Raw genomic sequence first — 23,436 nt, forward strand, 5'->3', positions numbered from 1 at the left:
GAATGTCACGAGATGTTTGAACAATCTGTAGCGTGCAACACTCGGTCGCACTCGGGCGTCATCGGATGCGATCGGAGTTCCCGAACGCGCAGGTGTCCCGTGACGTCATGCTACGAGATTCGCGCGCGTCGATTTAAGCTGTAGGCTTAGTGCGAGTTTCAAAAATCGAATCGAATGACTCGCATCGAGTGTACGCTCTTCACGGTGAAACGTGCGGAGCTCTGAGTGCGAGTTACTCGATTTGCAGGACGTTTATTCATCTTTAGAAGCAATAATTTTTTCTTTTATGTTGGTAGCATGCAAGTTTTTTTTTAAGGCGTTTAATTGAAATGCCAAGCTTTCTAACGATATTTATAATTAGTCGGGTAATGGGTAATGTACCTGTGCTTAGTGCGAGTTTTTTTAATTACTCAGTCGATGTTAATGTTATGTTTAATTTGTGTGAGTTTGTATCAGTGCCACCTAGTGGTAAGCTTATGAATCTCATTTTGTGGGAGAGAGAAGGTTTGTTTATGTTGCTGTCTCATGTATCGAATAGCTTTACCGAAGTGAGCCTCTCGATTATTGTATGTGCGAGTGCGAGTTACAAATTAATGGATTTTGAGAGTATTTCTTCACTTTCAAGCAAGTTAAGTAGTCACTAAAAATTTTGCCGTGAAACCAATACAATATCAAGATTTTTTCTTTCGTTTTTAATAATAATGTTGTTTTTTAAGGTTTTATCTATTCTAATGGTTTATACACATATATTTTTTCGGTTAGAAAATTTTATAGACGTCTAGCTAGTTGTAAATACATATTAATTCTTTGCTTTTTCATTTAATTCTTATTAAATCATTGCTTTTTTTTAAAGAGTTGTTTGATGAGAGAGAGAGAGCGAGATAGAGTTGTTGTTTTTTTATTGCTTAGATGGATGGACGAGCTCACAGCCCACCTGATGTTAAGTGGTTACTGGAGCCCATAGACATCTACAACGTAAATGCGCCACCCACCTCGAGATATAAGTTCTAAGGTCTCAGTATAGTTACAACGGCTACCCCACTCTTCGAACCGAAACGCATTATTGCTTCACGGCGGAAATAGGCGGGGTGGTGGTACCTACCCGTGTGGACTCCCAAGAGGTCCTACCACCAGTGAAAGAGTATTCTTTATTGTACACAAAATGAATAAATATTGTGAAACATTTTTTCTTGGTCTTATCGCTAAGAGTGATCTCTTCCAGACAACCATTAGATGGGCAAGAATAATTTCGAAATGAATTGCACACTGTATATCTATCTATTATAGAAATATATACAGACACGCACATACACACGCGTACACACACACACACACACACGCGCGCAATATACATATTTACAGGTACATACGTACAGATTTATATTTATAAATTATATAGAAATTTGAACAATGTAATAATAATTTTGCTTCTTTACACATTTATAAATAAGGATGGATGCTCGTAATAATTTAAGTATATTTGGGCCACCTAATGAAGATCATCAACACTATTACCGTAAATACAATCATTTTATAAACGTTCAACGGGTAAAAGATTAAACCTATGTAAAACATAATTTCTTTAATTAAAAAAAGCTGAAATAATTACCTATTCCAAGATTAATTATGTTAAGTATGTCTAAATATGTAATTACAATTAAATAAATTCTATAATAAACTTCTAATTCTAATACTTGTATTAAAGTTACTAAAAAAATATGTTGATGCTGGGCAGTTTTCGTGTATTTTAAAGGTTACGCCATTACGGCCATAGATTATACACTTAATATATTAGAGATTACGGCAAAGTTTGTTTACGAAATTGCACCCTTAGAATGGAAGTGGTATAACTAAAAAAATTAAGATTAGTTTTATATTTCAAAACACTTATGTATTATTATTAAGAACCTACATTTTAAGTAGGTAATACGTGCAGCAAAAATGTTGGACTCCTTTTCACGAAAATTGCGCGGACGGAGAAGTATGAAATTTCCCACACTCATAGAGAATATAGAGAAGTAGTGCAGATTGCTAATTTTTTTTTAAATTGTGCATAAACAATATAAAAATAAACTAAATGAATAAAAAAACCTTACACACATTACCATGTATTTGACACACACACACGCACACACACATGCATTTATACTTTTTTTGTTTATTGATTTATCAATCTGTGGTCAAATTGAGAATAGATTAATATTTTTTGTCTTTAATATTAATTTTCTATAATGTAGCCTTGGCGACATAGAGCAATGATTATTATAGAAATGATGATAATAGAAAGGTGACAATAGAACTATAATAATGTTCAAACTTAAAATTTAAATAAATTATGGTAAAATTTCGACCACTGGACTACCATTAGTAGATAATAATAAAATCATTTATTGCCTTTCACACAGATTTAGATTATTACAGGCAGCCTACAAGGAAACAACAAAAAAACAAAACACTATTATATCATTTCTGGCAAGCAGCTCAACATTTGCACTTGTATATTATTAATAGGAATTTTATTAAGAATATTGACAATTTATGAGGAATTTGACAAGTACGGATTAGTTATAGATATATGTAGTTACATATTGTAAATTAAATTAGTTTTATAAGTGCAATAAAAAATAATTTAAATGATAAAATGATAAAGCCATACCTTTTTCCAATGTGACGATTAGAGGGTATCCTATTATTCTTTTCTATATTATTCTATCAGCTTATAAAATTAAACAGTCTCTTTTAGTCTAGAAAAGGACAAAGTACTCTTTCTGTCTTTTTCAAATAAAATGGCATGCCTTAAAGTGTTTAAACCGAAAAACTAAAAAAATACAATTATTGTATTACAATATTGAAGTTTAGCAGAAACTAAGAATTTTGGGTTGAGCCACTTTAATTCTAAAGGTACAAAATAGTATTGAACACGTGACATTACCCGAATAATTTTGAAAGTAGTTGGTTCCCATTAAAATGCTGTTAAAATGCGTTGTATTTCATTTAGACGGTCTAATGCCAAAACATCACGTGCTACCAATATACGAGAAATAATATTATTGCTGCTCTCGGTGAATAAACGCCCTGCGAAGCGAGTAGCATATCTCAACTCACACTCACAATTCTTCATTTTTCACCGTATAGAACGTAAACTCGATTTGATTTTGATTTATTCATTTACAATTGAACAACTAGGAAAAAAAGATGAAAAGACATTTTGGAGGGACCGCGAGGAGCTAAATTGTGTGAATTGTTTTATTTTGTCTATTTAATGTTTCTTAGTTAATGCGTATTTAATATTTCTTCGTGTATAAGTGTAATTTTGAGACCGTCCTGGCCTAAAGGTTAAGGCGTCCGGTGTATTCGTATTTTGCAATGCACCGGTGTTCTAATCCCGCCGGCGGGTATCAATTTTTCTAATGAAATACGTACTTATCAAATGTTTACGATTGACTTTCACTGTAAAGGAATAGCATCATGTAATAAAAATCAAACCCGCAAAATTAATTTTTGTAATTACTGGTGGTAGGACGTCTTGTGAGTCCGCACGGGTAGGTATCACCACCCTGCCTATTTTTGCCGTGAAGCAGTAATGCGTTTCGGTTTGAAGGGTGGGACAACCGTTGTAACTATACTGAGACCTTAGAACTAATATCTCAAGGTGGGAGGCGGCATTTGCGTTGTAGATGTCTATGGGCTCCGGTAACCACTTAAGATTAGGTGGGCCGGGAGCTCGTCCACCCATCTGTGCAATAACAAAGTAACGTGGGTTTATTAACTGTTTAGTATCTGTGAAAGTGCGAAAATTTTAAAAAATTAAACAAAACCGCTGGACGTAGCTTCTCGAAGTCTTCGAAAAGGTCCACTGAAAAAAATCTCAGTATATAATCAGCATTTTGCAGAGATTATATTTTATCCCATATTATCTGATCTCATTTCATTTCATTCCATGCCAATTGATTAATGCTTCAAATTAATCAAATCCATTTCACTCCATATTATCATTTTTCATAAAAAAAGATTAGGCTCTATGGCATGATATTTTTGCCTCTCTAGTTGGAAAAATAAAACTACTAAAGAAATACTCGATCGAAACGTTAAAATCCACTAATTTGTAACACGCACTCGCACAAATGTCATTCGTAGTACTCATTTCGGTAAAATTACTCGGTTACGAGATCACAACGTTAATATGAACTCGCACTCACAAAATAACACCGAGTACGTTTGCCGCTAGGGGCGCTGTTCCAATTGCATACAAATTTGAGCAAACTGGCTCGCTAGTGAGAACGTTACAAAACTCGCACTAAGCACACTGATTGTAAAACGTATTATAATTTTAGTTTTAATTTGTGTCTTGTAGTGCCTAGCGACTTGTTTACTCTTTTTACTTTATAATAGAACATTGTACACATATTATATTATTATATTGTTGAATTGGTGTGTTTGACTTTTATCTGTTCGGAGCATAATATCCCGAGAATACTAAACTTAGGCCAACCAGACAAGATAATAAACGTAAACAAGCGGACCGTTACTGAGTAACATTGCGATAGCGAGGGATTATTATCTTTTTTTTTTTTATGATTGAAACATTACTGGTGGCCCGAAGGCCTTTCCAGCTTCATCAGGACAAGTGGGATTATTATCTCTGTCCTTATCACTCCTACGCGCAGTTATGGCGTCAGTTGGTCGACAACAGCTGTCGTTGTTTCGTGGTACAGGAAAGCACTGAGTACCGCAGGTGTCAACATTTGGTCCGCCATTTTGTGAACAAGTTATAAAAGTTTGGATCATGTTATAAAAGTCGAGGACAATTTTTATAGCAATATTGACAACATGATTGATAATACAATAGATAGTTTTATCATAAAAACAGCTGACTCGGACTCTTCCGACGAATCATCTTTGTCTAGTACAGATGACAGCGATTAAAATTCGAACTTTGTAATAATTTATTTAAATACAAATGTTTTTTACTCCTGAAACTTTGTTTACATTTTTTATCTCGTCTGGTTGGCCTTACTTTAATAACAAACTGCAAATCGATCCGACGCTACGAGGGTCGACGGAGGACTCGGAACAATGCAAACATCGGACTAGCGAATCGAAGAGTCAGAAGTGTTGATTCGTTTTTTATTTATTTGAGCGATTGTCACTTAAACAACGAGCTGTAAATGCAGTAATTTACGTAAAACCACTTTATCTTCGTCAGTGCTCAGTGTATTAATTAAGAATTTGGAAATTTACATTCAATAAATGATTAAGTAAATTTTCAACACTTGACGCTTCACAAAAACTGGTGGTAGTGGTAGGTCCTCTTGTGAGTCCGCACGGGTAGGCACCACCGCCCTGTGTGTGGCGCATTTACGTTGTAGATGTCTATGGGCTCCAGTAACCACTTAACACTAGGTGGGCTGTGAGCCCGTCCAACCCTATAAGCAATACAAAAAAAAATGTAATGCGACGTTGCCGGGGTCGGCGTTAGACGCTTCCGATACAGCGTAATACATGTCGTCAAATGCCTTAACAACTTGCATATCGATTTTGTCTTTAGGGTTAATTTGAAGTTTTATGGCATATATTTGATTAGTTAGATCTAAATATTCTTGCCGTACCTATGCCATACCTATACGTTTGTATCGAACATTGAATTGAGATACTGGTGGTAGGACCTCTTGTGAGTCCGCGCGGGTAGGTACCACCGCCCTGCCTATTTCCGCCGTGAAGCAGTAAGTAATGCGTTTCGGTCTGAAGGGTGGGGCAGCCGTTGTAGCCTGGTGTTAAGTGGTTACTGAAGCCCATAGACATCTACAACGTAAATGCGCCACCCACCTCGAGATATAAGTTCTAAGGTCTCAGTATAGTTACAACGGCTACCCCACCGACCGAAACGCACAACTGCTTCATGGCGGAAATAGGCGGGATGGTGGTACCTACCCGTGCGGACTCCCAAGAGGTCCTACCACCAGTACAATACATTCACGTCTCAATTAAATCAAAATTAACAAAACGTCTAGAGTCTATGACTTGAATAATACGTAAGTACAGGCTTGCATTATAAGCGGGTCGAATTAAGAAGATAATAATAACTCTGTTTGCAGTTTTTCAATACTACCGGCAGTAGATACCTTAATTGTTTTGCTTTTTTTTGTTATATATATTCTTCTCAGTCGTGTCACTCTTGACAGAGTGGTCGTGATCGTCATGTAGTGTTGGAAGGGGCAGATTTGATACGTCTCACGATGTCGCGCCATCTCTCTCTGCTCGAGGCCGTTCTACTGCACTCATTTAGGGGACCTCCCACTGCAGTTATATATAAAAATAAATATAATATATTTAGAAATAAAAAAATTGTGTAATAAGTCAGAAAATAAAAATACAAACATGGACTTACTTCAACCTAAAAAGCGGCTTATACTTTGTTGCCAGCTACGGACTGTAATGAAGAGACAACGAAAAAATTTATTATGTTTTATACTAAATGCTATGCTATTCTATGCTATAATATATAAGTATACATACTTCAGGTGAACGAGCTTACAGACCACCTGGTGTTAAGTGGTGACCGAAACCCTAAACATCAATAAGTAAATGACGCCACCGACATGAAGTTTGTTACATAGTAGAAGGATTGTGCCACCCTTGAAATCAGATGGCACCAGAGCTTACCAGGAGGTTTGCAGGTTTGATTTATATCACACGGTTACTTTATAACGGAAGTCATGCATGAACATGCACCTAATATGCATTTTTTTTTTTTTAATTACTAATAGGCCGGAGGTCATAAGGACTATTCCAGCTACGCGCGGACGGGTAGGTGAGCAACGGGCTCAGCTTGACAGAATTTGATAACACTAGACCTATCAGTGCACTAGTTCGCAGAATCTACCACCGGATCGGAATCGCCACTGAATCTGGTGGTAGGCAGCGGCTTGGCTCTGCCCCTGGCATTGCTGAAGTCCATGGGCGACGGTAACCACTCACCACCAGGTGGGCCGTATGCACGTCTGCCTACAAGGGCAATAAAAAAAAAAAAACTCAGTGGGTTAAGTTGTACGTTTTGAAGCCGTCGTGGCCAAAAGGATAAGACGTTCGGAGCATTCGTATCGAGCGATGCACCGGTGTTCGAATCCCGCAGACGGGTATCAATTTTTCTAACGAAATACGTACTTAACAAGTGTTCACGATAGACTTCCACGGAGAAGGAATAACATCGTGTAATAAAAATCAAACCCACAAAATTATAATTTTTCGTAATTACTGGTGGTAGGACCACTTGTGAGTCCGCAAGGGTAGGTACCACCACCCCGCTTATTTCTGCCGTGAAGGAGTAATGCGTTTCGGTTTGAAGGGGGGGGGGTATACTGAGACCTTAGAACTTATATCTCAAGGTGGGTGGTGCATTTACGTTGTAGATGTGTATGGGCTACAGCAACCACTTAACACCAGGTGGGCTGTGAGCTCGTCTACCTAACTAAGAAATAAAAAATAAAATAATAAACGTCGAACTTTTCGTCGTAATCGACGAATTTTTGAAGGCTAAAAGCTTGAAGAGCCTAAAAGCTCCAAAAGTGGATTCGGGGGAAGTTACAAGACATGTTTCGGGCTACGGTGACCTTGCGTTGTCCCGTCGCGTCGTCTGGATCGGATATGAAGTTTAATTAGAAACTAGTGGTCCCGCAGTAGTCGAAATTCGACTTTATTTAATTCGCTGGACGTAACTCCTCGGGATCCTCCAAAAAGTCTCAGTAAATAGGATAATAGGAGAAATGGTAGGACTTCTTGTGAGTCCGCACGGGTAGGTACCACCACCCTGCCTATTTCTGGCGTGAAGCAGTAATGCGTTTCGGTTTGAAGGATGAGGCAGCCGTTGTAACTATACTGAGACCTTAGAACTCAAGGTGGGTGGCGGCATTTACGTTGTGGATGTCTATGGGCTCCAGTAACCACTTAACACACGGTGGGCTGTGAGCTCGTCCACCCATCTAAGCAATAAAGAAAAAAGAAAAAAAAACATATTTTACTGAGATTATATCTCATCCCATATCATTTCACCTCATTTAACTTAATTTCATGCCAATTGATTAATGTTTCAAATTAATCAACTTCATTTCATTTCACTTCATATTACCATTTTTCATTTTAATTTTTTTATAAAATATTAGACTGCATGGTATGATACCGTTGCCTTTCCAGTTGAAAAAAAAGAACTACTACTACTCAAAATGTTTGACAACAAAAGAGTATGCATGCGTGTGTGTGTTAAATACATAGTAGTGTGTGTAATGATTTCTTTATTGATTTAATGTATCTTTTATGCATTATTTAAAAAAAATATTAGCATTGTGCACTTCTTCTCTATTTTCTCTATAAGTGTGGAAAATTTCATACTCCTCCATCCGCGCAATTTTCGTAAAAAATGATACAAAGTTTTTGCTTCACGTATTAATATATATAGGTAGAATGATAGCTGCTTGTGGAATTTGAACACTGCTCGATAAGTATACTCTTATCGTCTTATCATCTAATTTTAATTTAAAAGCGGGCATTTAACACTGTTGTTATCATTGATAAATAATTGTATTGTGAATACTTTATACGTGTTGTAATTTAAACTGTTTTTTTCATTAGACACACATGAGCAATAAATATTAAAATCACAGTCCAAATAGACAGGCTTTATTATTGTTACAAGTAACGATTTTTTTTACAGAATTTCTGTAAATATGTAGGAAATCAGTGAAACATGACCTCACGTACTATGTACTAAACACCTCAATACTTAGTTACATTTAATGTTCACTTTACTTCATTAAATAATATCACTATATAGTATAAAACATAGTCGCTTTCTTTGTCCCTATGTATGCTTAAATCTTTAAAACTACGCAACGGATTTTGATGCTGTTTTTTTTAATAGATAGAGTGATTGAAGAGAAAGTTTATATGTATAATAACATCCATTACATAGTGGAGAAATTAATAATAAATTACAGTTTCCGAAGCGAAGCAAGGACGGGTCGCTAGTTTGGAATAAAGTTGATCATGGTTCAATTTTGAAAAAGAATCTCTTCAAGGTTCCCACCTTCGATCAACCAAATAGAAGCGCTCGATGCTCTCTTGAATACTTCCAGAGATGCGGACCCGACGTCGCTTGGTTCTTGCCAGGTGTGCGCCATTGCATATGCCAATAAATCCGCAGGAATTGAACTAGTGTCCTCTTCGAAAAAGGGTCTAGTTAAATTAGTTTTAGTGAAGCCAGGGCACAGAGCCACAACGCGAACGCCAGACTTTTGAAGATTTCCCTCGTGACCCAACGATCTGGTGAAGGTAATCATGCCGGCTTTCGTTGCTTGATATATTGGACTAAATTGTGAAATCCGGTAGCCCATAATCGAAGAAATATTTATAATTGTGCTCTCTTTCCTTTCATCACGGCTCATATTATAATGGTACAGTTTCAAACTTAGTGTTACACATGCTGTAAAGTTTATATCTATGCATGTTTTGTAGTCTGTACCTCCAACACCAGCGTTGTTGACTAGAACATCGATGCGTTTGTATTTCTCAACGATTTCATTGAACGCCCTGTCTATATCAGTTTTCAAATCGCATTTCACGAATACAGTTTTATCGATTCCCAAACGTTCGATAGCTTGTTTACCTGTATCCTCGTTGAAGTCCAGTATAATGACAGTGGCGGATTGCTTAGAGAAATTTTCGGCAATGCTATATCCAATTCCGGTAGCGCCACCAGTTACAACAACTATTTTGTTTTTTAGATCAACCTCCATTATAAAATATTAGTTTTTTATTTCAGACCACAAGACGGTACAAAGCTGTTTTTAGATCGTGCCAAATAAAACTGTATTTTTGTTTATCAAGGTGTTCACTTAGTCTTCATTCACTTTGTTTGTAATACACGAATTTGGCACTAAAAAGAAGTAAGTACTAGAAAAGCGCACAAGACTTTAGTGGTGACTGAAGCTTTATGTGAAGCGTGAGCGACGACTGAATCTAGCGAACGTAGTTAGAGTATTTAAATGTTATAATACTAGTTGTGATCGTGACTTCGTTTGTATAGCACTATTAGTTGGATTGAGCTTTTTTTTCGTGGCTTCTGTTCTGATTTAAACTTCTCCGTAAATCGGTATCAAAGTTTTAAAAATAAGAATCGGTTTTGAGCTGTAATATTTATCTATATAAACCTTTTTTTTGTGGGGCCGTTGTCTCAACCTTTTTGGATTTACCGCGTCAAGAGATTGCGGAATAGGGGCCATCCGCAAAATGATTTTTATTATTATCTTCGACTTTCACGAGTCGTACTCATAATTAAACCTCATCATCATTCTCCTGCCCTTCTCCCAGTCACCTGGGGTCGGCGTAACATGTTTTCTCCTTCCATACTCCTCTATCATTTACCATTTACACACGCCTATTTCTGCCGTGAAGCAGTAATGCGTTTCGGTTTGAAAGGTGGGGCAGCCGTTGTAACTATACTGAGACCTAAACTTATATCTCAAGGTATGTGGCGCATTTACGTTGTAGATGTCTATGGGCTCCACTAACCACGTAACACTAGGTGGGCTGTGAGCTCGTCCACTCATCGAAGCAATAAAAAAAAAATGCTATTTCTTCTCTCATTCCCCTCTTACACATGTCGGCTTTCAAGCAATCCATCCATTTTTTCTCAGGTCTACATCTTCATCCTCCTTGTGCGGTTTAGTTTTACGTTTGATTCAGTTACTATGTAATTATCGCCCTTAGAATACTTTACGAATTTCGTGGAAACGGATGACTAATGTTCTGTATGCACATCGACATATGCATGACGCGTAATTAAAAGTAACTGTTTTAATTAAACCAATATCAACACTTCATTTACAATTAAAATTTGCGAACAATTACCGGCGATACGGTATTGAAATTGGAACAAAAAATAAACTAGTTGAGTGTTCGGTTTCGAATTGACGGACGGATGTTACGATGTTCGAACGTATAGTGCTGATTATAAAACATCACGTTTTTAATTAATACTAGCTGACCCGGCAGACTTCGCAGTGCCTCAATCGCTAAATAAAAGACCTAAACTTTTGTATTAAATAAACTTAAAACAAACAAAAGGAATCCGTCCGATGGTGTCCCCCATCAAATGAAAAACAAAATTGTTATTTTTATTTAATTCCGAGCATTTTCATATTTATGTAATTTTTAAACCTTCTCGGAACTTCTACAAATAATTCAAGACCAAAATTAGCCAAATCGGTCCAGCCGTTCTCGAGTTTTAGCGAGACTAACGAACAGCAATTCATTTATATATATTATATAGAAGATTCACATTTACTTGATTAAATCGCGCTGGACTGAACTGCCAGCGAATATGTAAGCCTAAAAATGTTATTCATAGCTCATACCGGATCCTGTAGACCGAATGGTAAACAGTCGACGTCGCCCAAAGCACGTCATTACGGATCCTCCCGATCCATTAACGGTGCTTTTAGGCACCACAAGCACCGGTCACCGTCCTCGTCGAACCCGTCGCTTGCGACGAAGGGCTTGGCGAGCGAATAAACCCATAGACACAGCCCACTGAGTTTCTCGCCGGATCTTCTCAGTGGGTCGCGTTTCCGATCCGGTGGTAGATTCTGGGAAGCACTGCACTTGCTAGGGTCAGTGTTAGCAGCACTCCGGTTTGAGCCCAGTGAGCTCAACTACACGTTAGGGTGAAGCTGAAATAGCCTCTCAAGGCTATCAGCATAGGTAGGGAAAAAAATCATAGTAATTACGCAAATTATAATTTTGCGGGTTTGATTTTTACTGCACGATGTTATTCCTTCACCGTGGAAGTCAATCGTGAACATTTGTTGATTACGTATTTCATTAGAAAAATTGGTACCCGCCAGCGAGTTTCGAACACCGGTGCATCGCTCGATACGAATGCACCGGACGTCTTATCCTTTAGGCCACGACGACTACATATAGTATATACATATATATCTTTTGATAGATTAAAACAAATATGCGTACAACAAAGAGTAGTAGTATAGTATAGAAGTAGTTATATTACGTGTTAGTTTAAAAGCATTCACAAAAAAATCGAACGCTCAATAATGAAGTAAAAAAAAATTGTAACTTATTCTTAGTCGCTTAATCATTTTTTCGCGATAATGTATGGACGGACCTGTAACACGGCAGTATTAGTTAATATGACGACAGCGATTAGGTTATAATTAGATAACGTTACGTCGTAACAAAGTTCTAACAATATAAAATTAATTCATAAATCATTACAACAAACAAACAAAAAAAAAAACAAACAAACAAAATAACTAGTTGTTACAATGAATGGAAACCGCGCGCTTTAACTAGTGATCGCTTCATAATGACCATACCTTATATATTCATTGGTACCGGAAATCAAATTCTTTCTGGAACATCCGATAACAAACGCCCACAACGTAAGTGCCTAGAATTTTCGAAATAAAAATACAATAGCGAACAACGAGTCAACTGCTTGTTAATAATTCCATTTCGCTCGGTTCGACTATTGCTATCTCAGTACCACAGGAGTTTTATAGAATACTGGCTGACCCGGCAGACTTATTAGTGCCTCAATCAATAAATAAAAGACCTAAGCTTTTGTATAAAATAAACATAAAACAAACAAAAGGAACCCGTCCGACGGGGGACACATCAATGGAAAAACAAAATTGTTATTTTTATTTAATTCCGAGCATTTTCACATCTATCTACCTTTTAAACCTTCTCTGGACTTCCACAGATAATTCAAGACCAAAATCAGCCACATCGGTTCAGCCGACTCGAGTTTTAGCGAAACTAAGGAACAGCAATTTTAAGAGTCAAATGAAGAAACAGTTCCTGTCACTTTAATCGTATTTAAGTTATTGTTTTATGTATTTTTATTTATATGTATTTTTTAATGCTTAGTTTAAAAATCATGCTTTAACAGCTCTTATATTGTACACTATTCCCCTCTTATACATCGTATTTCTCTCTGCTAATGGTTTGCTGGAAGAAAACTCATGAATGAGTTAGCTCGCCTTTGTACATAGTATTTAGACATTCTTTAAATCTGTTTTTATTATATTTTCTTTTGTGTACAATAAGTATAAATAAAAAATAAAAAATAAGCAATTCATTTTTATATATAGAGATAGATGGACAATAGTTTGAGGCGTGACTTGCTTCGGTTAAGCCGTTCTTTTCATATTTCTATCTCGTCTCATACGAAATATCTAGAAATTCGGTCAGTGCGCATTGTCGCCACAGGAAGGAAGTAGGCCGTTCCGATACAAATATATAAAAACGAATTCGCGCAGGAGAAAAGTAATTTCGACTCTAGAGAGTTCACACGACAATTATATGCGATCCACGCTCGTGATTATTTCATCTCATTTTGAAAAGTAGTAAAATCAGTGCTGCACTAAATTAAAAAAAAGAGAATTAAAAGCGGATTATTCAGATAAGTTTAACGTAATTAATTCCAATAGGTTTGGTTGCTATTTACTAATTTTTCGTGTGTGGATTAGATTAGATCGAGGGAAAGAGACCGCGCGGGCGCAGTCCGACAAGGTGGTTCGACCAAATCCGCACCACACTAGAGATCCCATTCCACGACGCCCTTCATGCGGCCAATGATCGGAGGCGCTGGCGGGACATCACAAGGAGTAAAATCATGTCGAATTATAATGGTCACGACCCTCAGCAGTGAGGAAACGACGCGAGGAGGAGGAGGAGGATTAATTCGATTACTATTCAACAAGTGATTTCTTTAACCTTTTAATAGTGCAAAAAATTTCTAGGGCTATATATTCTTTAATAGTGTTTTAACAACGTAATGAAATGTGACAGAGGGTATCTAAAAATTAGTAAAGTATAACTTTATCTATTTAATCATTCCGATAAGTTTTAAATACATTTCACTGCGTTTTTTCTTCATTAACATTCTATTATCATATTAATTCAGTCCAAATCAGTCCTGCCTCCTAAAGAAACCGCCGCGATAATTAATTCCCACTGTTTATTTCACGCGTTAACATCGGTGGCTTGTGTGTATTTTATTAGAACCTTCTAATTAATAGAAAATTCTAAAATATTTATTTTGTTAAAATAATATACGTTTGGTTTTGTAGTCAGTAGCCTATTAAAAATTGCCACCGAAAAATTGTATACAAGATTGTCTATATGAATTATAAACTCGTAGTAATGTAATTAAAATGTTTGCCACGACACATATCTTAATTTCGTTTAGGTTTTAAAGCCAATTTTATAATAGTTGGAATGTATTTCATAAAACATACTTCCTTCTATTAGTTTATATAAGTAATGTAACTCAAACACATGGCTGGAATTTATTTGCTACAATAGATTAGCGTGATGTTATGATTTCTCGATGTACCAGTCGATATATTTATTAGTAACTACCTGCATTTGCGTAGAAGTCGAAAATGTAATCTTTTCTTTTGTACCTCATAGCGTAGTGTAATGGTGATCGTCCGGCATATAAACAGTTGGGGTTTGATTCTGGGTTGGGTAAATACCTAGTCAGGTCATAAATTCTGTCACATGTTTAATGTAAAATAATTGAAACAAGTTTATTCATTATGTAACCATTCATATACCAAAATGAACTTAACAAAACATAGATTCTTATGACACTAAAGTTTATTCAAAATGACCTCCGTGATTTTGAATACAGGCCTTCAATCTGCGCGGCCAGTCGTCTATCGCAGCACGAACGAGGTCCATGTCAATATCGGCGGCTGCCTTAATCAAGGATGTCTTGAGTGACTCCAAATTGGGATGAGGCTTTGAGCACGCCTTTTCCTCCAAGTGTTGCCATATCTTGTAATCTAACGGATTCAAATCTGGACTGGAGGAGGGCCAGTCTTCGTGCCGGATGAAGTCGATTTCACGCGCCGCCAGTCAGTCTTGTGTGCTCTTCGCTCTATGAGCTGGCGCCGAATCTTGTTGGAATACCCAGTGCCTGTTATTGAACATGGTATGAGAAACAGGTTCCACAAGGTTCGTCAGGACTGTATTTTGATACACAACTGCATTCGTTTTTACACCTTTCTCACAAAAATGTACCTCTGTTAAGCCCCAATAAGAAACTCCCAACCATACCATGAGCGAGGATGGAAAATGACCTCGTTGGACACGCGGAATACGGTTGCTCGCTTCTTCACTACTGTATGCGTACACCTTATCATTTTGTTTGTTGTAGCTCTCTTCTACGGTAAAAATCTTTTCATCCGAAAAAAGAATTTCCCGATATTTTTTTCCCGCGTACCGCTTCAACAAAGCGCGGCATCTCTTCAGTCTCAGGTCCATTAGACGAGCATTCAAACGATGTCCTGTTTTTCTTCGATATGCCCGAAGCCCTAAGTCTTCATTTAACACCCTTTTCACCGTGGTTCTGCTTAACCCCATCTGAAGGGCCAACAGTTTCTGCTTACGTTTGGGATTTTTTTTAATTCGCGCCTTCACAGCTTTTATCACTGCTGGAGTCCTAACAGACCGAGGGCGACCACTTCTTGACCTGTCATCTACACTAGAGTCTTCATTGTATCGTTTGACGGTACGATAAACGAATCTTTTGGTTATATTAAAATTTTTCAGTATGTTAAAAATTTGAATTGGCGCGTAACCGCAACGATGCAACGCAATAACTGCAACACGGTCTTCTTTAAGCGTCCACTCCATATTAATTAAAAATGAGTAAAATTCTAAAAGTATACATTTTTATTTTCATGAACAATTCGAAATTCAAGAATTCAATAAACTTTTTTGTGGCCAGCATTCTAAAAGAAAAGTTTTTACTGTGTGACAATACTTATGACCTGACTAGTTATAATTCATTTAAATATTTGATTTTCTTTGAATTATATTTCGACTAGACCTAAATATCGCCATTCCATTCCGTGTAATTTTTAATTGCTTCGCGAAAGACGCCGACGGCCAGTCCTGGTCTCTACTAGTGCCTGGTAGTTGGATCTTTCGTGCTATACGTGTCATTTCGACGTGTTCCAGGAAACTGGTGGTCCACCGTACGGATTGTAAACCAACAGGCAAGACTTCCGAGTTCCCCACTAAGGCAGTGGAAGCTTCCTCACCGAAGACCCCTACGCGTCACGGGATCGAACGGCCCAAAGATAAGTCCCCAGTGCACATAGGCTTTTTTTTAAAGCTTCCTTGTGCCGCGAATCTAATCCCCGGGAGTACTTAGTCATCACTAGACTCCTAGTGTTCATATATTATTTAATTCAATTAATAATATATTTTTTTGAGATTTTGTTAACATCTTGTAATAAACAATTGTAACATTGTAGTTGAGTTTTATTTGTAACCGAAACTATCCGATTTAGACTGAATTGTAATTAAATTATTATTCAAACCTGAGAAATTTCGCTTTATTAAGAATTTTTGTCAAATCATTTGTAAAAAGTTTTTCCACACAAATTTCCGTTGAGCTACTAATGCATGCGGGCTTGCCAATTAAATTCTGTCTGTTTGTAATATTGAAATAACCGCTTTTTACTACATGCATATGAATATAACTAGTCAGGTCATAAGTATTGTCACAAAGTAAAAACTTTTCTTTTAGAATGCTGGCCACAAAAAAGTTTATTGAATTCGAATTTCGAATTGTTCATGAAAATAAAAATGTATACTTTTAGAATTTTACTCATTTTTAAATATGGAGTGGACGCTTAAAGAAGACCGTGTTGCAGTTATTGCGTTGCATCGTTGCGGTTACGCGCCAATTCAAATTTTTAACATACTGAAAATTTTGAATATAAGCAAAAGATTCGTTTATCGTACCATCAAACGATACAATGAAGACTCTAGTGTAGATGACAGGTCAATATGTGGTCGCCCTCGGTCTGTTAAGACTCCAGCAGTGATAAAAGCTGTGAAGGCGCGAATTAAAAGAAATCCCAAACGTAAGCAGAAACTGTTGGCCCTTCAGATGGGGTTAAGCAGAACCACGGTCAAAAGGGTGTTAAATGAAGACTTAGGGCTTCGGGCATATCGAAGAAAAACAGGACATCGTTTGAATGCTCGTCTAATGGACCTGAGACTGAAGAGATGCCGCGCTTTGTTGAAGCGGTACGCGGGAAAAAAATATCGGGAAATTCTTTTTTCGGATGAAAAGATTTTTACCGTAGAAGAGAGCTACAACAAACAAAATGATAAGGTGTACGCATACAGTAGTGAAGAAGCGAGCAACCGTATTCCCCGTGTCCAACGAGGTCATTTTCCATCCTCGCTCATGGTATGGTTGGGAGCTTCTTATTGGGGCTTAACAGAGGTACATTTTTGTGAGAAAGGTGTAAAAACGAATGCAGTTGTGTATCAAAATACAGTCCTGACGAACCTTGTGGAAACTGTTTCTCATACCATGTTCAATAACAGGCACTGGGTATTCCAACAAGATTCGGCGCCAGCTCATAGAGCGAAGAGCACACAAGACTGGCTGGCAGCGCGTGAAATCGACTTCATCCGGCACGAAGACTGGCCCTCCTCCAGTCCAGATTTGAATCCGTTAGATTACAAGATATGGCAACACTTGGAGGAAAAGGCGTGCTCAAAGCCTCATCCCAATTTGGAGTCACTCAAGACATCCTTGATTAAGGCAGCCGCCGATATTGACATGGACCTCGTTCGTGCTGCGATAGACGACTGGCCGCGCAGATTGAAGGCCTGTATTCAAAATCACGGAGGTCATTTTGAATAAACTTTAGTGTCATAAGAATCTATGTTTTGTTAAGTTCATTTTGGTATATGAATGGTTACATAATGAATAAACTTGTTTCAATTATTTTACATTAAACATGTGACAGAATTTATGACCTTAGGTATATATATAAGTCGGCGCGTGTTTTTATAAACCATTAGTTCATGACTAATAAAGATGGGATGACAAACAACACGTGCAAGCATTCATCGAAAACAACACGTGCATGATAAGAATCGTAAACAACATCGTCCCACCACGATACCTTGCTATAAAAATGCTCCGTTGTTGTCTCTCGAGCTCACGGCTCCGACGGCATCCGCAACCGCACGCTTAAATTGTTACCAGCCCAACTAATAACGATGTTGGCCACCATTCTAAATGCTGCTATGACGAACTGCATCTTTCCCGCGGCGTGGAAAGAAGCTGACGTTATCGGCATACACAAGCCGGGCAAACCGAAAAATGAAACCGCGAGTTACCGCCCCATCAGTCTCCTCCCGGCGATAGGCAAACTATACGAACGGCTCCTTCGTAAACGCCTCTGAGACTTCGTATCCGCGAACAAAATTCTGATAGACGAGCAGGTTGGATTCCGCGCCAGACCCTCGTGCGTCCATCAAGTGCACCGCCTCACGGAGCACATCTTACTAGGGCTGAATAGGAAGAAAACCCATCCCGCCAGGAGCCCTCTTCTTCGATATAGCGAAGGCGTTCGACAAAGTCTGGCACAACGGTTTGATATACAAACTGTATAACATGGGAGTGCCAGACAGACTCGTGCTCATCATACGAGACTACTTGTCGAACCGTTCGTTCCGATATCGAGTCCAGGGAACGCGTTCCCGGCCCCGTCACGTCACAGCCGGAGTCTCGCAAGGCTCCGCCCTCTCCCCGTTACTATTTAGTTTGTATATCAATGATATACCCCGGTCTCCGCAGACCCATCTGGCGCTCTTCGCCGATGACACCGCCATCTACTACTCATGTAGGAAGAAGGCGTTGCTTCATCGACGACTTCAGACTGCAGCTACCACCATGGGATAGTGGTTCCGGAAGTGGCGCATCGACATTAACCCCACAAAAAGCACAGCGGTGCTCTTCAGAAGGGGTCGCCCTCCGAACACCACGTTGAGCATCCCTCTCCCGTCTAGGCGCGTCGACACCTCCGCCTTCGCCATTCGCCCAATCACGATGTTCGACCAGCCCATACCGTGGGCCCCGAAGGTCAAATATTTAGGCGTCACCCTCGACATAAGGATGACATTCTGCCCCCACATCAAGACGGTACGCGACCGTGCCGCCTTCATTCTAGGACGTCTCTACCCGATGATATGTAGGCGAAGTAAAATGTCCCTTAGAAATAAGGTGACACTCTACAAAACTTGCATACGCCCCGTCATGACCTATGCAAGTGTAGTGTTCGCTCACGCGGCCCGCACTCACTTAAAATCCTTCCAAATTTTTTTTATTTTTTTTTATTGCTTACCTGTGTGGACGAGCTCACAGCCCACCTGATGTTAAGTGGTTACTGGAGCCCATAGTCATCTACAACGTAAATGCGCCACACACCTTGAGCTATAGTTCTAAGGTCTCAGTATAGTCACAACGGCTGCCCCACCCTTCAAACCGAAACGCATTACTGCTTCACGGCAGAAATAGGCGGGGCGGTGGTACCTACCCGTGCGGACTCACAAGATGTCCTACCACCAGTAATTACGCAAATTATAATTTTGCGGGTTTCATTTTTATTACACGATGTTATTCCTTCACCGTGGAAGTCAATCGTGAACATTTGTTGAGTACGTATTTCATTAGAAAAATTGGTACCCGCCTGCGGGATTCGAACACCGGTGCATCGCTTCAACACGAATGCACCGGACGTCTTATCCGTTAGGCCACGACGACCACGAATCAATTCAATCCCGTTTTTGCAGGATAGCCGTCGGAGCCCCATGGTTCGTCAGGAACGTCGACCTCCATGACGACCTGGACTTAGAGTCCATCAGTAAGTATCTCCAGTCGGCGTCGATGCGCCACTTCGATAAAGCGGCACGACACGAGAACCCTCTCATCGTGGCCGCTGGTAACTACATTCCCGATCCTGCGGACAGAATGGAAAGCAGTCGACGTCGCCCAAAACACGTCATATCGGATCCTCCCGATCCATTAACGGTGCTTCTAGGTACTTCAAACACCGGTCACCGTTCTCGTCGAACCCATCGCTTGCGACGAAGGGCTCGACGAGTAAATTAACTCCCAGACACAGCCCACTGAGTTTCTCGCCGGATCTTCTCAGTGGGTCGCGTTTCCGATCCGGTGGTAGATTCTGCGAAGCACGGCTCTTGCTAGGGTTCGTGTTAGCAACGTCATCAGGTTTGAGCCCCGTGAGCTCACCTACAAACGTTAGGGTTACGCTGAAATAGCCTCTCAAGGCTCTCAGCTTAGGTAGGAAAAAAAAATAAAAAAAAATTTATATCTCGAGCTCAGAAGCGAGCGAGTCGCCGCGTCGTATCAGACGGAACGCTCCTGCGTAATATACGCTCTGAGTTAACATTTCTGGTTTTATTGACTTACGAAGACCAACCACTTACCATGTTGCTACCCGAAAGTAGAAATAAGGTAAAAGCTCCTAATACGGCGGTAGTCAAAATCGCTTCCTATTACGGTGGTATTTCTATTTTCGAGATTTATTCTTGTTTTATTCAGTTTAAGCTAACTTAAAGCTTAACTTCTTGGTATCCTCCCACCTGTCGATGCCCATATCGTGGTTGGAGGCGTCCGTATAGGGGTCGGGGTGCAGTTGAAGTACCTCGGCCTCATCCTGGACAGTCGTTGGACCTTCCGTGCTCGCTTTCAGAACCTGGTCCCTCGTTTGTTGGGGGTGGCCGGCGCGTTAAGCCGGCTTCTGCCCAACGTCGGGCGGCTTGACCAGGTGACGCGCCGTCTCTATACGGGGGTGGTGCGATCAATGGCCCTATACGGGGCGCCTGTGTGGGGCTAGTCCCTGGCCGCGGGGGTGGCGAAGTTGCTACAACGGCCGCAACGCACCATCGGCGGTCAGGGTCATCCGTGGTTATCGCACCATCTCCTTTGAGGCGGCGTGTGTACTGGCTGGGACGTCGCCTTGGGTTCTGGAAGCGGAGGCGCTCGCCGCTGACTATCAGTGGCGGGCTGACCTTCGTGCCCGGAGCGTGGTGCGTCCCAGCCCCAGTGTGGTCAGAGCGCGGAGGGCCCAATCTCGGCGGTCCGTGCTGGAGTCATGGTCCAGGCGGCTGGCTGATCCTTCGGCCGGTCGTAGGACCGTCGAGGCGATTCGCCCGGTCTTTGTGGATTGGGTGAATCGTGACAGAGGACGCCTCACTTTCCGGCTCACGCAGGTGCTCACTGAGTATGATTGCTTCGGTGAGCTCCTGCACCGGATCGGAGCCGAGCCGACGGCAGAGTGCCACCATTGTGGTTGCGACTTGGACACTGCGGAGCACACGGCTCCGCATGGAAGGGGTGGCGCCGTGTCCTCGTCGCAAAAATAGGAAACGACTTGTCGTTCCCGATTGTTGTGGCATCGATGCTCGGCGACGACGAGTCGTGGAAGGCGATGTTCGACTTCTGCGTGTGCACCACCTCGCAGAAGGAGGCGGGGAGGCTCGTGAGAGACGCGCAAGCCCGCCGCCGTCGAGCGGGGGCCAGGGAGGCGGATCTCGCCCAAGTCCTGGCCCTCTAAGTGTTTCGGGTCCCCCTCACATGTCGGTCTGGGGACCGGCGAGGGGGGCCTAAGAAGACGACGTGCAAGCTGCTCTGCACGCGTTTTACGCAAGAGCATCCGGGTGATGGAAGACCGGCTATCCTCGACCCACGCTGGTTCTGGTCCAGCGGGGTATTCCGTAGGATAGCTCACTCTAACCGGCGCCATCTAGGCGGGCTTCGGATAGCCTGCCGACCGAGAGGGCTGGTGGTCGTAGCGCCGACGACCGCCGGTCCGGCGTCCCGAGGGGGAGGGTGATGGGAGAGATGTGCTCCGCACTAAACGCTGTGGCGGGTAGCCATCATACAACGCAAGATAATTGACAGATGCCTGAATCTCGCTTACGACATTTTCAAGATAAAGCGCATATATACAAGTTCCGAACAACAACATTCGGACCGTCGGTCTACCGAGCAATATCACCCGCTCGGTGGAAGATCTTCCCTTTGTCGTTAAACATACCCAGACTGGTGACCCACGACTACGAGCACCCCGGAGGAATAGATGTCGGAATCCAGCGGATCGGACACGGCGCGTTCGCAGGTAACTACACGACCACGGCGACACGTCAAGATGGCGTCGCCTGTCGGGCCAGCGTGCCCGAATACAGAACTACCCTCAACACACATCAGGATACCACCGTTCTGGCCTGAAAAACCCGAAATATGGTTTGCGCAAGTGGAAGGACAATTTGCCATCATGCGAGTGACTAACGAGACGGCAAAATTTTATCATATATTGGCCAGCCTCGATCGCCAATATGCCGCCGAGGTAGAAGACTTGCTCACCGGTCCTCCCGATTACCAGCCGCTTAAAGAGGAGCTGATAAAAAGGTTGTCGGCGTCCCGCGGTAACAAGGTGAAGCAGCTATTGACGTACGAGCAGCTCGGTACCCGTAAGCCGTTACAATTCCTGCGTCACCTACAGCACCTCGCCGGACCGGAGATTCCGGAGGACTTCCTGCGGACTATATGGACCAGCCGGCTACCAACCACGTTGCAGCCGATCGTCGCGTCGCAGTCGACGCTTCCATTAGACGCACTCGCCGAGCTCGCCGACCGTGTCCACGAGATCGCAGCCCCAGTACACCACGTTGCGGCAGCTGTGACGTCATCATCATCATCATCGTCATCACAAATCGACAGGCTATCCCGACAAGTAGCGGAGCTGACGCGGTAAGTCAGTGCCCTGAGCTGTATCATCAACCGCGGCCACACGAGCGCGGGCGGGAACGTGAACGTGAACGTCAACGACAACGCAGCCGCTCATCATCACGCCGGTCGCAGTCACACTACCGCAGGTACCCCATTTGCTGGTACCACAGCAAACACGGTGCCGAGGCGCGGAAGTGCGTGCGACCCTGCGACTACAAGGCGGGAAACCCGACAAGCAGGCAAGTGATGGCGACTGACGACTTCCACAACTCTACGGGTCGCCTCTTCATCAAGGACCGCAGCAACAATATCGACTTCCTCATAGACACTGGAAGTGACATTTGTGTTTAACCTATTCATAAGTTGTGTGAACGCCGTGCTAAAACTAGTTATCAGCTCAGTGCTGCCAATGGTACAGTTATGTACACTTATGTACACACAGTACACTTATGGTTATACGCAATTAAATGTTAATTTAGGTTTACGCCGCAACTTTCCATGGCGCTTTGTTGTTGCTGACGTCACAAAAGCCATTATAGGCGTCGATTTTTTGTCTCATTATCGACTCATAGTGGACGTCAGCCAACAAAGATTAATCGATAGTCTTACCAATATGAGCACTGTAGCCAGTCTAGATGTAAATAATAATCGTGTTACTAGTGTTAAGATAATGACAGGTGGCGACAGTAAGTACCACGCTATCTTGGCTGAATACCCGGAGCTAACACGCCCAGCTGGTACTCCAGGTATTGTCAAACACAACACGAAACACTACATACGCA

General features: G+C 41.2%; 1 protein-coding gene across 1 annotated transcript; it reads right to left on the reverse strand.

Moving 5' to 3' along the window:
• Positions 1–8,651: 8,651 nt before the first annotated feature.
• Positions 8,652–10,018, reverse strand: LOC114248055 (15-hydroxyprostaglandin dehydrogenase [NAD(+)]-like). The gene has a single exon (XM_028181173.2). It carries the CDS (start codon positions 9,786–9,788, stop codon positions 9,045–9,047), a length of 744 nt encoding a protein of 247 aa, XP_028036974.2. The 5' UTR covers positions 9,789–10,018; the 3' UTR covers positions 8,652–9,044.
• Between the last annotated feature and the right edge of the window lie 13,418 nt (positions 10,019–23,436).

Source organism: Bombyx mandarina, chromosome 17 (assembly GCF_030267445.1).
Source record: "Bombyx mandarina strain Sakado chromosome 17, ASM3026744v2".
Taxonomy (NCBI): domain Eukaryota; kingdom Metazoa; phylum Arthropoda; class Insecta; order Lepidoptera; family Bombycidae; genus Bombyx; species Bombyx mandarina.

What these genes read in the sequence shown, in the direction of transcription:
- LOC114248055 (XM_028181173.2), bottom strand. Translation starts at nt 9,788, where the DNA reads ATGGAGGTTGATCTAAAAAACAAAATAGTTGTTGTAACTGGTGGCGCT.